The following is a 16,722-nucleotide window of genomic DNA, read 5'->3' on the forward strand; positions in this document are numbered from 1 at the left end:
AGGTTGTAGCCGTGTTGGTCTTAGGACATAAGCAGACAAGGTTCTTAGGTAAATCTGATCTCTTTTCTTAGACCAACTCGGCAGAATTTTTCCAACTATTTGAGTCGGTCTAATAAACGTTATGAGGCTTAATGCATGTTTCTAAAGCGGTAGTGTGTTATCTGCCATTGCACAGTATTTAGTAGTGGTCTCATAATGCCAGTATTAAATTCAAAGCCCAATGGGTAGAAGAAATGGGTCATAGTTCTGTAGCCAAACATTTCACCTTGCTTCCTGCCGTTCTTTTGCACCCTCATTGTATCATCCTACCCCTCCTTTACTTCTTTCCCAGAGGAATATGTTGTGTACCCACTGTGCGCACACATGTATCCACAGACAGAGCTCCTAGGGGGTCAAACTGTTTTCTTAGTGGTGTGCTGGCACCCTGCTTTATATCAGCGAGTCTCTTTCTGGAGTGCAGATAACAGGATTTGGCCCTTCAAGCAGACCTAAACATAAATCAGGCATCATTGCCTGTCAATGGACTTAGGCTTCTCAAGTCACTTTTAGGTCCTTGTGAAATTTTTCCAGGAAATCTACATTTTGGCCATGAAACTAGGTGTCAGTGTCCTTGTCTAACTCTAAAATGCCAGATTTCAATTCAAGGAATAGATAGATGCATCAAACAGGAACATGAGCTGAGATGGAGAGTGGGTCTTTGTTTTAACAGAAATAGGCTTAGCCAGCGATTTTTTTTTTTTCCTTTAAGAGTTGACCAGGATCAAACTCTTTGCAGATAAAAAGCATGCCAGAGACTCAGAGGTGAGTCAAAGAAACACAGTTACAGGCTATCATCTCTCCTTTCCATTCTTTTTTGTTTTGTTTTGTTTCTCTTTTTCTCTTAAATATTAATTTGGACAAACATTCTGGATATCAGCTGTTGCTTGGGTGCTTAGACATATATATATATATATATATAGCCTTAAACACAGGTGAATAGTTCTACTGAACCCATCTGAATTATTCACAAAGGGAAAGCTATTTCCCCTAGTAAGTGTGAGGAGCTGCTTGCTTGAGATGTCGAGGCTGATTTTCAGAGGACCAATTCTCAGCATGTTTTGAAAATCAGGCTCCTTTTAAGAGGTCTTGAGTTGAGGCCCAATAATAGAGACATCCCTGACTTCTAATCCTAGTTGAGAAATCTTACACTCTGAGATGAAGTCTCCTCTCTGCTACAGGATGGATGCCTTAAGCATCCTCCACACTCATTTCACTTTCATATTTCCATCCAGAGTGCACTCAAAGATGCATGGATGCAAAGAGCTAGAGAAAGGGAAATCTCTGGAGTACTGTTGAATATATGCTGGGACCTGCAGTACAGCTCAGACATCCTCACTGCAGACCTAAACAGGGATTTTTCTTTATTCTAGTACTGGATTAAGCAACGTTTGCTGAAAGGTGGTTTCTCCATCACTTTCCATGCTTCCCATTGACTGTGGAGAAAGTGTCAGATGACAGGGAAATAGTAGTTAACCTCAAAGTTCCCATAGGTGGTTAGGTGTAGGGAGAAGAGACAGTTTTGTGTTCTGTATACAGTGCCTAGATCTAATTTAAAATCATGAATCAGGTCTTTAAGAACTACTATAATAGAAATAAAAAAGAAAGAATACCCCTATAAAAGACCTAATATGGGGAATGGATAAACTTCATGCATCTTGACAGTTGCTCAGTCCCAGCATTGAAGAGTTAATTATGGCGCTCCTTGGCAGGATTTGTATATCCGTGTAAAAGATGCCATTTGTTCAGCCCTGGGCACTGAGGTTCCCTATTACGTATAACAAGAACGAACCAGTACTGAGGACAGGATGCCCTGAGTCTGTGATTTGACCATGGTTATCATGTCAACTGCATTAGCTGTTGAGGCCCTAATTTGGGACAGCGCTTATGAACATGTTTCACTGAAGCAGTTTTTAAAGTCCTGTTGGATTCAGATTCCCAGCTGGAGTGGATTGGCTCTGCACTTAGCTGAATGACAGTTTTAATTGAGGACTTGAGCACATGCCTGAGTGCCTTACTGAATCTGGGGCCCTACCCTTGCAAACACACCAGCGAGCCATAAAAGTCTCCTCCTACTTGCCTGAAGTGAGCCCAAGCTGCCTTTAGCTTTGACCGAATTGCAAGAAAATTGCAGGTTGCCTCTCTGCTTTGCAGACTAACATCACCCTCATCTCTGGCAGCCTTCACCTCGGAGAAAGCTAAAATGAGCAAGGAGAAGTTTAGTTAAAAACGTGCTTTACAGTTAGACACCGCAACTAGGCCTGACAGGTTTTAACGTCAATTTTAAACATCAGTTTTCAAAAGATTATGGTTAGCATATTTTGGATGCGTTTCTAAGTATGTTACTTAATGCGTTCCCTGTATCCAGAAGTTTCTAAACCATTTCTAGGCCATTCACTTTGTCTCTACCTCCCTAGTAGTCAGCAGATGTTGTAGCAAAACTTACTTAAAATGTATTACTTGCATTATTCCCCAGTTTAACCTCCCTTTTGCAGTTAATGCACAAAGCTAGGGTGTTTTAGCTTCTAGCATTATAATTTACTTACAAATAGATACATTGATAAAATAAGTTATCTTCTTATCTCTTCTTGTGTGGTTAATGTGCCTGTGCGCACTGCAAATGTATTCATCTGGTGATTAGCCAATGCTGTGCCCCTGTATTGTGTTTAATGTGTGTGTATTTATATATGTGTATTTATATATGTGCATGTTTCAGATTCATTTGTAAGTAAATGGAGAGCTGCTTATGACTATTTTGTACATTTGTGGGAAAGCATATACAAGAGGATAGGTTGGTGCATTTGCTTGGTACATGTACAAAAATATATCCATATGTGCACGCAGCCTCATAGCTTTGGTGAACCAAGGCTCGATTCTGTCATCCGTACTTTTGCTGAGCAGCGTGGTGGTGCTCCATGAGTCATCCTGCTGATTTCAGGAGAGAATGATATCCTGAAAAACCTTCAAGAAGATGGATATTTTCCTGAAAATCAGGCCTTTTCAACTGCCTCAAACTGAGCACCCAAAAACCGAGGCATTCAAAATTAAGGGTCACTTTTGAAAACAATGGCTTCATCCCAAGGAACTGCTTCAAGAGCAAGATCCTAGTGGGCATAAGCAACTGGCACTCAGTATTTTTAAAATAAAAAAGTTGTTTCTGATTTTCAGATTAACAGTGCCCTTATGGAGCAGGTAACTCTCCAGTATATTACATAGTTGTGTTAAATAGTAGTCATTTTAACACAAAAACATTAGCCTGGGATGAAAGAGGAAATCTCCTTTCGTCAGCAGGGCCTGTGTGGGGAGTGACCAAGTTGTTGTCTTTCAGTACATGTACAAGCATTTAAATACAGTATTACAGCTCTTTCACCAAAAATATAGAGCCAAGTGTACAGTTTTACAGTGTGCTAAGTGACACATCAGCAAGCCTGGGGGCTACACAGCAAGCTCATTTTTACAGACTCTGAGCCAAGGCATAAGAGTCAAAGCTTGTGCAATATAGGAATCACCAAACCGCATCAGACTCCTGGTTCTTGCTCAGAAAGATGAAACCTCCCAGGGCATCCGTGGGAGCTGGTGTGAGTCAGGACTGTGCAAATCTGGAATGAGGACCGCCACAGGACGCCAGGGTTCATGGGGGACCTTGGGGCACCTCACCCAGCCTTGTCTGGGTGAGGTGTATGATTCAGACCCTGCATATCGACTCTGTAGGAGATGGGATTGTAAGACAGGGGTGGGCAATTCTTTGGGCCTGGGGGCCACAAAGAGAGTTTTGATGAGTTGGCACAGGCCAGGTCAGCACCCCATATCCCTCGGCCCCCCTGACTGCAACAACTCTCCATAACTCCCTACGTAGTACAGGGCCTCGGGTGGGTTGGGGGGGGGAGCAGTGTTCAGGAGTGAGAGGGGCTAGCAAGGCCAGGATCTTGGGGCAGGGTTGCAGGGCAGTCCCTGCGGTGGTGGAGGGAGGTGTAGGAAGGGGTGTAGGGGGGGGTGCTAGGTCCCGGGAGCTAGGGGGGGGGTAAGGGGAGGGAGGAGGGGGCATGTGCAGGGGAGCTCATTCAGGCATTGCAGTCCACGGATGCCCTTACGGCACTCTACATGGGGCTGAGCCCTGCCCGGCTCCAGCTTTGGTCGCCCAGGCCCAGCCAGCTCGCACAGCTTATTGGCAGAGCTGTTCCTGGTGCAGCTACAGCCACCCGGGTGCTGCTTGGCTCCCCTTGCCTCCAGCCATGGCTCCTCCTGCTCCTGCCCCTGCTGCACCACTCCAGGTGGGGAGGAAGCTTCAGCCGGGTGGCTGTTGCCCCGGCACGTGGGGCTCCAGGCTGCCTTTCACCCACTTCATGCTCTTGGTGGGAGCCAGGAACTGGAGCCGGAGTCCCACGCCCTGGGGCAGGAGCCACCCGACTGAAGCTTCCTCCCCCCCGGAGTGGTGCAGAAGGAGGAGTCACCCCTGGAGGTGGGGGGAGCTGAGCAGTACCCAGGCACCTGCAGCTACTCTGGGAGCAGCCCCACTGGTAAGCTGTGTGTGCTGGCAAGGTGCGGGCTGCCCTGAATGGGGCTCAGCCCCACACGGAGCACTGCAGGGGCAGCTGCAGGCCAGATCCGATCGATTGGCAAGTGACCCCAATCAGTTGGCGGACCAGATGTGGCCTGCGGGCCATATTCTGTCCACCCATACTGTAAGAACTTGTTAATCTACATCGTCAGGGCACCACGCATTTTATACTGGTGGAATCTGCCCTCGTGTGGCTTGATAGTCTTGTAAGAAGCCGTGGAAGTGCAGCGTAGCGGCCCATTGCTCATACATTGCTTAGCTTTACTACAGCACTGTATACTAAGCAGGTGCTAGTAAAACAGTACACGTTCGATCTTATCAGCCCAGAGATACCCATGCAAAAGATTAGGAAGGGCCATAGGCAGCGCCCGCCCTTTTCAGTCAGATTTTTTTAATATGCAGCTTAAAATGTTAATTGGCAAAATCAGGTTTCATTTGATCTCATCTCTCTATTTGCTGCCTGCCTGCACTCACTGTATGCTGTAGGAAACTTAAAAGGAGTCTTGTTCTTTACCCAGTAATGAATCATTAAAATAATCCATGAGATCCTTAGGCTCAGTCTTTAGTGCCTGTTTCCATCAGTGAGATAAGTTATTAATCTACTCACATCTTACTTCATAGTATTCGTGGTGCTTCTGTCTGAGACTGTGCCTAGGTCTTAGGAAGTGTGTGAGGCCTGTTTGCCAGCTACAGCCATCATTTTAAAACTAGGCCTTAAATGTTTGGGTCTTCAGACATGGAGCCTTCTTCATCTTTCCAGCTGTTTACAGCTGTGCAAACAGTCTGGAATCAGTGGAAAGGGGGTAAAAAAGCTCTTTCATTCAGATTGGCAGGATTTTGCCGCTCCTTTGCAATCAGTCGGCCCTGGCACTTGACAAGGTGCAGGACAAAAGTGCATCAGTTCCAGTGCATCTCAGATCAGACACCCAAGAGGTAAAGGCCTCCAAAATCAAAGGCCTGTCTTGAAACATCTGCCCGTTGTATCTTCTCAATGCATCCCATCACCAACTGGGAGATCCACATCCTGGCAGAGAACTCCCATGTTCTCTCTCCCAACCCGAACCAGGTAGGAAGGAAAGAAGTGCTCATGCACCGGGAAAATGTGGAAAGCTAAGGATCTCCCTTCTATATTCCTGCCCACGACTTTGAAAGCATCAAAAACCAGGTGCTGTAATGCTAGAGAATGCAAACTTGACTATACACAAAGTAGTACTTTGCTGGCAAAGGACTTTGGGAATTTAGTCAGCGCTATGTGAACAATTATTGTAGTGGCAGATCAATTAAGCAAATTGTTTAGTCACCTAGTGAGTGTTAGTGCCTTAATTAAAGGAGCCCCCCAGCAATCAGGGCCACAGCAGAAAGGAGGCATTAATAATTAGAAGGAATAAATAATTGCACTTGGCAGATGGAAAAAAGTGACCTTGTTGTAGTCACTAGAAGCTTTGACACCAGTGAATTCTGCTATAATGGAAAATAATTTTCCCTTTAAAGAAACGAGCCAGCATGACTGATACACGGCTTGTTAGCTCTTGCAGAGAGCAGCATGGGGGAGGCAAAATTATAGTAAGACTCCACCCAATTTTAAAGTTTATGGTAGCAAAGGTGAGAATGCAAGAGCATAAAAGAGAGGGAGTTGCCTTTAGCCTGCTTGTGGGTTACTTATCTGGTTTCTTGTCCTAGGGCCTTTCAAGGAAAATAAAGGAAAAATCTATGTAAAAGGAATACTAAGGGCAGTTGGGGTGAGCCTGTGACTGGGTAACTAGGCATAAAAATTATGATTTCACCCACGGGGCAGAGATTTTACAGGATATGCATAGTTTTTAATTTAGCTCATTGAAGAGATTCAGCAAATTATTAAGTTTCTTTTTGTATGCCACGACTTTTGGGGAACCCGATTCATATAATTATTGAGTGGCACCACTGTGTACGTGTCTGACTTCTTAACGTGCTTTTTAAACACATGGGTAATTCGCGGTGATGTGACCGACCCCTGAGAGCAAAGTGCATCACTAAGGTAAAATGCAACTGGAGTTTCTGCCTTCAGAAAATGTAAGATCCCTCCATGTGCTCTGTATCTTTCTGCCATCCTTTGTATTTAACGACGATCTCTGGAAGCGGCTGGCTAATCCACAAGCAGTGTAGCGTACCCAATTTTTTATTTGAAAATTATGTTCAAACAGACCCCAAAGCTTCATGTGAAAAAAGAGGGGAAAAAATGGTATTTCTGACTAATTTCATTGTCAGAGCTAAAGACGGCCAAGCATTCTCCCAGGACCTCTGAACGTGGGACAGTCCGAATCAAAATCCAAAGTAGCATCTAGCGATGTATTTCCGATCAAGGCCGTGTGATTTGCATGGTTTCAGTGCCAACCTTCAAAGTGACTCAGTACCGGGAAAAGAGCCCACACACACACACAACATTTCACTGGAACAGGGCGGGCTTTCATGTTCACAAAGTAACCCTAAAGCAGCTGAGTTTCATGATGACGCAGGGAGTTGTGCTATTAACAACGGACTTTCGAAACATAATGTTTTGCATATGCTCTCCCAGGGCTGTTCTTGTGCCTTCCTTTTACGTGATCTGAAATATAGCTAAGGATCTGATTCCCTCTAGTGGTTCAGGGTGGCATATTTTTACAGCAAACTCTCTTTTTATGCCAACCTATAATTCATGAAAACTAGGATTCAGGACCAATTCACTAACCTAGCTGTGCTGTGCTGTGCCTCCCGTACGTAAGACTGGACTTCTATATCCCAACCTGACTTTTTATTTCCAGAGCTGCAGACTGAGCCCGATCCTTAGAATTAGGTAGTCTCCTAATTAATTTCCTAATCTCCTAATTCCTTAGAATTAGGTAATCTCCTAATGTCGTGCTTTGGTGACCAGTTTGGCTGATAAAAGTCTGGCAAATGAATAAGTGCTTTGTAGACAGCAGGTGCATATAAGACTCTGCATGTTGGGGCAGAGCATTCAGGGTGGTGAGACTATTTTGACTTGGGTATTAATTTTTTAATCAAAGCTTCCTTTGAATCTGATATTGAGAAATCTGGAGACTAAAGCCTCCTGTTCTTCAGGCTGAAACACGGGGGTGACTCCAACCTGCTATTTCGAGGTGCCCTTTTTAATCCACTGCAATGGGTCCACTAGCAAAGCTACTGCATTTTCTTTGATGCAAGTGAGGAACACTCTGGTGAAATCTGACCCACGTGAACCTATCGGTTTGGAGATATATTGTTAATCTTGGTCACTGACTGTTGATTTCTGTCCCTCAGCTTTCTGCTACATTTGGGTGTCTGAGGCTCAGACAGAATTTAAGAGGGTGGCTGAAGAAAACGTTACTCTGCCCTGTCACCACCGTCTGGGCCTCCTGGAGCCAAAAAGTCTGGATATTGAGTGGCTACTACAAGTTTCTGAAGTGGACCAGAAAGTGGTAAGCACCCATCTAGCCACGGCTAGTGTCCACCAAAAGAAAACCCCACGATTACTCCCATCGGTTGGTATCAATACTAGCCTGCGTGTGTGCAGAGACTCAAAACAGGGTTTCAAAGGCACAGAAGAACTTATGTTTTAAAAAGCAGCGCTGGTTTATCTATCACGAATGAAGGTGAACAGAGATAGGTGCATCTATACTGGAGGCTGCGCTGATGGCACTCAGCTGACTTTGTTTTAAACACTTTAAGCTAAGGGTGGGCCTGCATTGTCAGAGCAGTTGTGCAAAATTAAACGCAGAGTTCAGGACCGAGGTTTGGCTCTGAACTGCCCCATAAGGTAGTTTTCAACACCCCAGCAATGCTGCACCATCAAGGAGGGAATGGGAGTTAAGTGATTGGTTTTCATGTGTCCCTTGCCGTATTTGCTATTGAAATAGGCCCTTTTGAACTTTGTACCTTCCTGCCTCTCCTGGAAATCCCCCCGGAGAGTGAGGAAGTTTTCTGTAAAAAGGAGGAAATGTCTGAATGTCTTTGAAGGTCTCCTTGCCTGAAATTCAAAAGGCAGCACATACCGACTAAAAGCCAGCTCCCTTCCCCTATTTGGAGTATATGTACCTGTTCTAGGGTTTGTAACAAGACTATTTTCTATGATAATAAATTACCCAGAGCAGCATAGGTTCTTGCTTCTCTATGAGTAAAAACAATAGTAAATTGGTAAAAGATGCAGCCTTCTAACTGAGTGACAGCCTTGTCCAAGGTTGTCATTATTATTCCTCAAAGGACTTGTAATGCCTCAGTAGGCCTGTAAGATGCTGCAGTGTTCTGTAGCTCAACAAAAGCTGGATCAACCTCTTCTTCTTTGTGATATAAGCATCAATAAAAAAATACAATTATTATTACCAGCTTGTGTTACAGTAACTCCTGTTACTCTGAATTTGTTCTGTTGTAGCACCCAGGGCACCGCTGTGAAAGGTGCCGCACAAACACAGCATAAAAATGCTCCAGGTCACCAAGAGTTTATAATCTCAGCTGTGTCTAGCAGCTCCCACCAAAGCTCAGGCCCCAGCTTATATCCTTTAGCAGAGAAAAAAAGATAAATCCAGATTTTTAGAAATTTACACTTTTTTTTCCGGTTGGTACAAGAGATGCACTTAGTACACAAACACGTTTTAGCATTTGCCTCAAAAAGTCAAAAGATTAACATTCACTTCATTTCTAATGACTCACACTGAATAAATGCTGTTCTGCACAGCCATGGCTCTTGCTCAACATCACCCACATCCGTTGTGCACACAATGGCAGAAAAGAAATGATGAAGAAAGGTGCCAGGAGTTAATCTGATCCATCTGTTGAAGAAAAAATTGCTCCAGATTTCCACAGGCAAAAAAAAAAAAAAAAAAGTTCCATTGCACAAAATGGCCATAAAATAGTCAAGAAGCCAAAAATGGTTTATATGAGGAGACAAGTCGAGAGATCTCTCAAAAAGGGCCTGATTCGGTCAGATACCAAAAACACCTCCTGCAAAGGAGCTAGATAGACTTCTCAAGGGCTTACTGAATTCAGGCTGGCCTGCATCCTTCTGAGTCAGCCCGAGGAACAGGCAAGGGGCGATACTTGAATCAAACCAGAACTGCCTCTTTCTGATGAGACATAACTAGGAGGTCGTAACCACTTGTGGTTATTTAAAGATTACATAGAGCCGTTTTGTAAGAATGAGGAAGCTAAACTCAGTTTCCAGGAAAGATTTCAACCCCTGAAGTTTCAACTGAATACACTACTTTTCCCAGTACTCAGCAGTGATACACCCTTCTCATCTCCCTGGTGGGCAAGGCGGTTATTTTATTTAAGACTCAATACTGTACTCTTCAGCGGGACGAGAATTTGGCCCACTCTAAAGTACTCTAGCGCCCTTTGGGATGGAAAGGAAATGGATTCATGTAGGAGATTTAACTGTTTGAACACGTCCCAAAAATAAATAAATAGGCAGCGAAACCCGGCGGATGGTGCAGTGGACTGGGATTCAGGAGACCAGGACTCTGTTCCCAACGCTGCCACGGCTTTCTGAGAAACCTTAAGCAAATTGCTTCACTTGTTTGTGCCTCAGTTTCCCAATCTGTAAAATGAGATTATTGCTGCTGACCTCCTTGATACTGATGAACCGTGATATGTAAGATCTAGATATACGTATTATAATTAAGATTCCTCGCTTACATTTCCAAACACCAGCCCTAAAAATGAAGGTAATTGGCAGTTAAGGAAATATGAACACTCACATTTACTTTCAGGTCAAACAACCAAGCTTCAAAATAGCCAAGGGCTACTGGAAGTCTCCCAGTCAGATTTTCAGAAATGGTCTCTGATTCTGGGTGTCCACCTTGAGATGCTTGGCATCTGAATTTTATGAGCACCCAGCACTCTGACTGAAGTCAATGGGAGCTCAGCACCCCTGAAAATAAAGGCTATGATGACACAAGCAGGGCAGCCAAGCATTGAGATGCACCAAATCAGAGCAAGAGGCAAGGGTTTTTGTAGGCGATATCTTTTATTGGACAAACTGCATTGTTGGGATAGACTTTGGGGTGCCAAATACCCTTCCTTGGGCCTCAAAATCAGAGGCCACTGTAAAAAATAATGAGGCTCAAGGCCTTGTCTACACTTGGGTTTCTGGTGCCAGGCTGGGATTTGAGAAACCTGGGTTTAGTCTCCTGCTCTGAGACAGACTTCTTGTGTAACCTTGGGCAAGTCACTTATGTCCATTGTCTCTACTCTTCATCCACAAAGTAAGTCCTGCTTCACAGGTGTATTCTGAGGATAAACACCTTTAAGATGTAAGGGGCCACATAAGTACCTAAGGTGGGTGGGTGGAAGTGCAGTGCTGTTTGCACCAGTGCATAGGGAAAACAACCACACTGTACCTGACACTGCTCCTGTATAAACCCTATGAATACCCAAATAAGACAAGACCTAAGCGTGTCTACTGTGGTTTTCTAAAGTGAAATGTGACAGGGTAATTACAGGAATTAAATTCCTGCTAAAGGATGAAAGCCCAGTGCAACCTTAACTGTTGAATCATTCCTAATGTCTGTGTAACAGCCAAAGCAATTATCCAAAGCAAGCTCATCTGGTTTCATGCATGAGGCTCCGGCAGTTCTTTCATTCAGTTGATCAGTATGATAAAGTCATGTGGCAACTGGCTGATCAGGGTCTATCTTTGCTTATCAGGTTATTACTTACTCTGGAGACAAGGTTTATAATGACTTTAACGTTGAGCAGAAGGGTCGCTTTTCCTTCAACTCTAATTTCCTAGCTGGAGATGCCTCCCTACAGATCATATTTCTGCAGCCCAGCGATGCGGGACAGTACACGTGTAAAGTTAAAAATGCCGGGCAGTATGAATGGACTCACATCACGCTGAAGGTTCTAGGTAAGGTCGTTTTGTTGGTGTCTAAAAACCCCCCCCATTAGATTCAGTTCCTTCAAGCAGATTTATTTCAGCATGGAAGAGATACACCTGGGCTGTCTCCCAGTATCTCATGATCAAGTTTCATGCTCAAGCCTTACATTTGCCTTTGCATTTTTCTGGTGAAGGACAGCCACAGAGAGGAGCTGAAAGCGCTCTTTGTAGGTCAGTGTAACCTCCTGCAGAATGATAGCAACCTTCCTTTCCAGAGCATCTCTCTGATCTCATCATAAAAACTGGAATGCCATTGTAGCTGTGTGGGCAATGACCTCATAATGATGTCATCAGAGGCCTCTGGATCCAAATCTCAGCACCAGGAGCTGGCTCCAAGTCTGACCAAAGCAAGATGCTGGGATTGGCATTTTGCCTCCTTGGTTGAAAGGGTTGTGTTTGAGTATTTTTAGTAAGTAGGCAATTAACCTAGAGACCAGGGGATGTGGTACCCTGACGGGAGGATGAGAAAGAAGAAAGGGGAAGGAAAGGAGAAGCAGGTCACAGCACATGCTGAATGAAGGGGAAGTGTGATGAAAAAGGTTTGGCAATACAGGGGTGACCCTTAAAGTAATGACAGGGATTAAGCCCACATCCCAAATTTTCCTGAGTCATTCATGGGGGTTGTAGATGGTACCTAGATCCCAAAGCTGATGCTGTGGCCTCCCTTACCCTGGTATAAATCCTGATGGGAGAATTGCACTGGTGCATCAAGTTATTTCTGTTTCCTCACCTCAGACTGCAGGAGGAGTCATTGCTGCAAGGGCCCCAAAATAATGACCATCAGGTAGCAGCAGGCTTCATTGACACACCCAAGATGGCTCAATGGGAAAAGCAGCTCTTAGAAAGTGCTGGCAATCATGTCCTCTTGCTCCCTCGTCATGAGGAGCCAAAGAAAATCTGTACCCTGCTAGCAGGGTCAGCTGCATTTCCAAGAGTAGGGTTACGGGCATATTTCCAGTTCCAAAAAAGAGGACACCTGTTGTGGGGACACCTCACTCCTGACCTGCAGACCCCTGTCCCTGCTGCTGCCCCTCACTCCCAACCTGCATCCCCCTGGCCCTGTAGTGCCCCTCGCTCCCAACCCGCAGACCCCCAAGCCTCAAAGCCATGCTGGTGCCCCTCACTCCCAAACCACAGCCCCCGTCCTTGCTGCTGCATCTCCTGACCTGCTGCCCCCTGGCCCTGCTGCTGCCCTGCACTCCCAGCCTGCAGCCCTGGCTCCCCCCCAGCCACGCTGGAGGGGGCTCCCAGCTGCCCCTGTCCCAACTGGGCTGGAGCACAGTGACTGCAGTTCATGCAGGTGAAAGCAAAGTGAGTCTGGTCCTGGCATGAATGGGAGGGAAGAGGGGAGGCCTGTGGCACCCCCTGCCCTGGGCTGGGTCTCCAGTGCCATGCCAGATGGCCTGGCCACCCCTATGCAGCATCTCCCAGCTGGCCCAGCCCTGCAATCACGTGCACTGGCCCCAAATGTATGGTAACCCTATCCAAGAGCAACCCTTGGTTCTTACTGAATACGGTCGTTGTGGTGGGGGGGTTCCCTGCTTTGCTCCCTAAGGTGAAATCCTGGCCCCGCCAAAATAAGTGGCAAGAGTTGCATTGATTTCAAAAGTTGACTATTGCTCCACAACCCCGTCTCTTTCAGAGAAACCTGCCAAGCCCAAATGCTGGATAGAAGGTGATTTATCTGAAGGAAAGGAAGTCTCCTTGCAGTGCAATTCAGCCTCTGGCACAGCTCCTATCACATACCAATGGCAGCGTATAACTGATGAGGAAGGAAAAGTTGGACACCTCCCACCCACGTCACGAGTCAGTAAGTCATGCCATTCTTCCTCTTAATTCTCACTGTGCTTCAGCAAACAAAAAAACCATCCACCCCACAAAAAGTGGGGTGTGGGTTTTTTTGGATATGGTCAGAAGTGCTGAACCTAAAAAAGTGGCAGGGCCAAGGGGCAGAGAGAGGGGCATCCGCCAAAAAAGTGAGGTTAAACTTCTATTTTTCTCCCACTCTCAGATCTGCCACCAACTGATGTTGTAACACTAGGCAAAAAACAGAATTCCTTTTGGACATGTGCTAGGTGCTGTACATCCCTATAAGAAAAAGACTGCCCCTGCTCAAGAATCTTATAATCTAAGTGTTTGGTTGTACTGCTTGATGACCCAGAATGACCCATGCTAATTGTTCATTCATTTTAAAGTGACTTTTGCTTAAAAGGTGGTAGAGGAGCACAACTTATTTGCTGTCTGTAAGTAAGCAGTTATTTCTTTTACCATTGCAACTAAACCCATTTCCAATACTGGAACTTAGTGTGGCAGGTGTTGTGCAAACATGCGGTAAAAGAGCTTGCACATGAGACAAAAAGAGCTCTCTGCACCAAAGAGCTTGTGAGTTAAATGAACAAGACAGACAGAAGGTCAGAGAGGAAAGAGAGGCAGTGAGAAGTGACTTAAGGACACAGCACAAGTCAGTGGCAGAGCTAAAAATAAACAAACTGCTGTCTTGTGTGCCAGTACAGTACTTTGTCCGTTGGGCCAGACTTCCTGCCTATTTTTATTATTGATTAATTTTCTTATTGATTAATAGTTTCTTTTTCTGTTTCAGATATTTCTAACCCGGGGCAAGTCCTGCTGAAGAATCTCACACAGATGGTTGCGGGGTCCTACCAATGCACTGCCTACAATGAGGCTGGACAGGAAAGCTGCACTGTGCAGGTGAAAGTGCGGTGTGAGTATCAGAGGGCAGCAAACACTACGGCCATGGCAGGATTTCCCAGCAGTTCCTCTTCTGCTGATAGATAGATACCCCATGCCTGTGCAAGACTCTTGCCACACCTTTGAGTTAACTTTAGCACTTGCATAATCTGCAGCACCTCCTTGTTGCTCTCTAATTCATTTTATAAGTTTGTATAACATTCACTGATATAACCTGGGGTAGAATAAACATGGTTCAAGCACTCTGGGTCCTTAGAGGCTCTGCCTCTGTGAACAACTGCCTGACAAGGCACTGGGAATAAAACTGAATTGTGAACTTTGCAGCTTCTCTGGTGGTTGCATTTACAATGTTAACAACTGTGCGGTAGATTCCTGTTAACTGTAACATTTCTGCAGACTGTCTATCTTCCTGATTCCAAATGAAGCATCTGTCCCAATTAAGAGAAGAATCTGTCAAAAAACTGCCTGCAAAGACTTACTCTGAAACAAAAAATATGCTGATTGAAAGTGACATTTGCCTCGTTTCCCTTAAATACATATTTGACGACTTCTGCATAAAGACCAGAGCTCTGAATATCACACCTGGCCACTACATCATCAAGAGGGGGGTGGGGTGTGTGCCTGCACCCTAAACTGATACTAGCTCAATTGTAGACACTTGGTTCGGTTGGCGAGTAGCAGCGGTTTAATTTAAATCCATCACAACCGACTTAGCTAACCTGAAGCAGATGGGCTGAACTGAAAAAAGAGTCCACACAGCACCAGTTTTGCAGTATTTTAACTCAGTTATTTTAAAATCCCACTAAGCTGGCACAACTCTGTGTGTAGATAAGCCCTAAAGACACAAGTTTTAGCAAAGCCAAAATAAGTCACCCCTAAATTGAAAGAAATTGGAGTTTGCATTGGCTCAATTGAAGCTTATCTAGAAAGGGAGGTGTTTGTTCTCACATTCACTTTTTTTATGAAAACGCCTTCTGTCCATACAGGTTTTATTTTGTTTTAAATCTAGTTCTTTTTTCTGAATAAAATAATCCACTGTGCCATTGGATGGAGTTCATTTTGACCATATGGACATACCTGTTCATAAAAACGAAATTGTTTGCCTCTAACACTCCTCACGCTGCTTTGCTTTACAGAGGATTGACCTGTCTGTTTACCCACACGTCCCCTTCTGCTCTGGGGTCATGCTGATCAGGGGTCCTCTCCCTGTTTAAATGTTGGCCTGAATCATGGGCACCCCAGTTTTTGTTCGGTGCTGTTGGAGTCGCATGGCTTCCCCAATATGGTAGCAACCATGCTGTGCGAGGTTTAAAAATCAGTTTAAATGTATCCTGTGCTACCTCTGACTGCAGAAAAAGCCGGAATAAATTGATTAAATAAACTGTTTTAACTAACTCCCATGAAATCCCATTGCCAATAATGAATGGAACCCGGGGAGGTCTTGACTATATGACTCCAGAGACAATCTACCAATCTGCATGTATTTACTTTCTGGTATAACAGATGCACAAAATATCGGGATGGTTGCTGGAGCAGTGACTGGGGGGCTGGTGGGATTGTGCCTGATTCTGCTGAGTGTGCGGCTGACTATGAAGAGGAAGGAAAAGAAGAGATATGAAGAAGAAGACACCCCAAATGAAATCAGGTAACTCCCTCTCATTAGCCTCTCCCTTTTCAGGCTCACACACACTGAGCATTATCCAAGCTGACGTGGTTTCTGCTGTCTATCAAGGAACAACCAACTCCCTCTTTGTAGATCCTGTGATAAAAAAGACTGTAAGGCTCCCAGAGTGACATGTCATTAATGAGATTCTTGATAACAAGGATGTTATTGCAGGGAAAATAAAATAGAGATAAAATAGTATACTCCAAATATAAGCATAGTATACAATATTCACAAAGACATTAAATAGACTTTAATTAAAATCTGGTCTCTCTCTCCCCCCCCACCCCCAAACATGCATGTGTGTGTACATACACATGCAGACACCACCATTCCCATCACTCTTGAGCCTTTATCTCTTTATCTTTATCTATATTTATCTCTTTACTGAACACAATTCAGGAAAATGCCCTTGGGTTTCTGAAATACTTTACTGATTTATTCTCAGTTTTGATTCCTGTCTGGGGTACGGTGGGACAGGCATGTTCTTGCAGTCTTTCTGGCTGCATTTAACAACTGCACTTGTGAATTCATTTCAGGGCGAGGGAACTATTTTAGCATGAGAATGAGGAGTGAATCTCTGTCCTGGGCAGGTGTAGCAACAATGCTGACACAGTATTTGAACTCGCTTGTTCCATGAATATGACGGAAGCCCGTCAGCCCGCCCACCCAGCCTGACAGGTTTTTCCCAGATGTAGCATGAGTCCTCCATAAGGAAGAGGAAATCTCTGGGAACATATTTCAGCAAGCCATGCCCTGGGAGAGAACCTTTTGCTTTCTTTTGGCCTTAATTCTGTTTAAGAAGGACTGCCTGGCCTCACTTGACATCCTCTCATCTTTAAGTGGGAGTCTTTCTAATCCATTCAGCAG

General features: G+C 44.8%; 1 protein-coding gene across 2 annotated transcripts in view; it reads left to right on the plus strand.

Annotated features, from left to right (window-relative positions):
• The window catches only part of CLMP (CXADR like membrane protein), a 63,563-nt gene that overhangs the window by 42,627 nt on the left and 4,214 nt on the right, over positions 1–16,722 (plus strand). For both annotated transcript variants that reach the window (XM_014593759.3, XM_059719837.1), the window contains 5 exons: positions 7,868–8,025; positions 11,249–11,450; positions 13,123–13,290; positions 14,080–14,202; positions 15,693–15,834. In XM_014593759.3, the coding sequence (XP_014449245.1) occupies positions 7,868–8,025; positions 11,249–11,450; positions 13,123–13,290; positions 14,080–14,202; positions 15,693–15,834 (793 nt within the window). The remainder of the gene's footprint in view (positions 1–7,867; positions 8,026–11,248; positions 11,451–13,122; positions 13,291–14,079; positions 14,203–15,692; positions 15,835–16,722) is intronic.

The sequence above is a fragment of the Alligator mississippiensis genome, chromosome 16 (assembly GCF_030867095.1).
Source record: "Alligator mississippiensis isolate rAllMis1 chromosome 16, rAllMis1, whole genome shotgun sequence".
Classification (NCBI taxonomy): domain Eukaryota; kingdom Metazoa; phylum Chordata; order Crocodylia; family Alligatoridae; genus Alligator; species Alligator mississippiensis.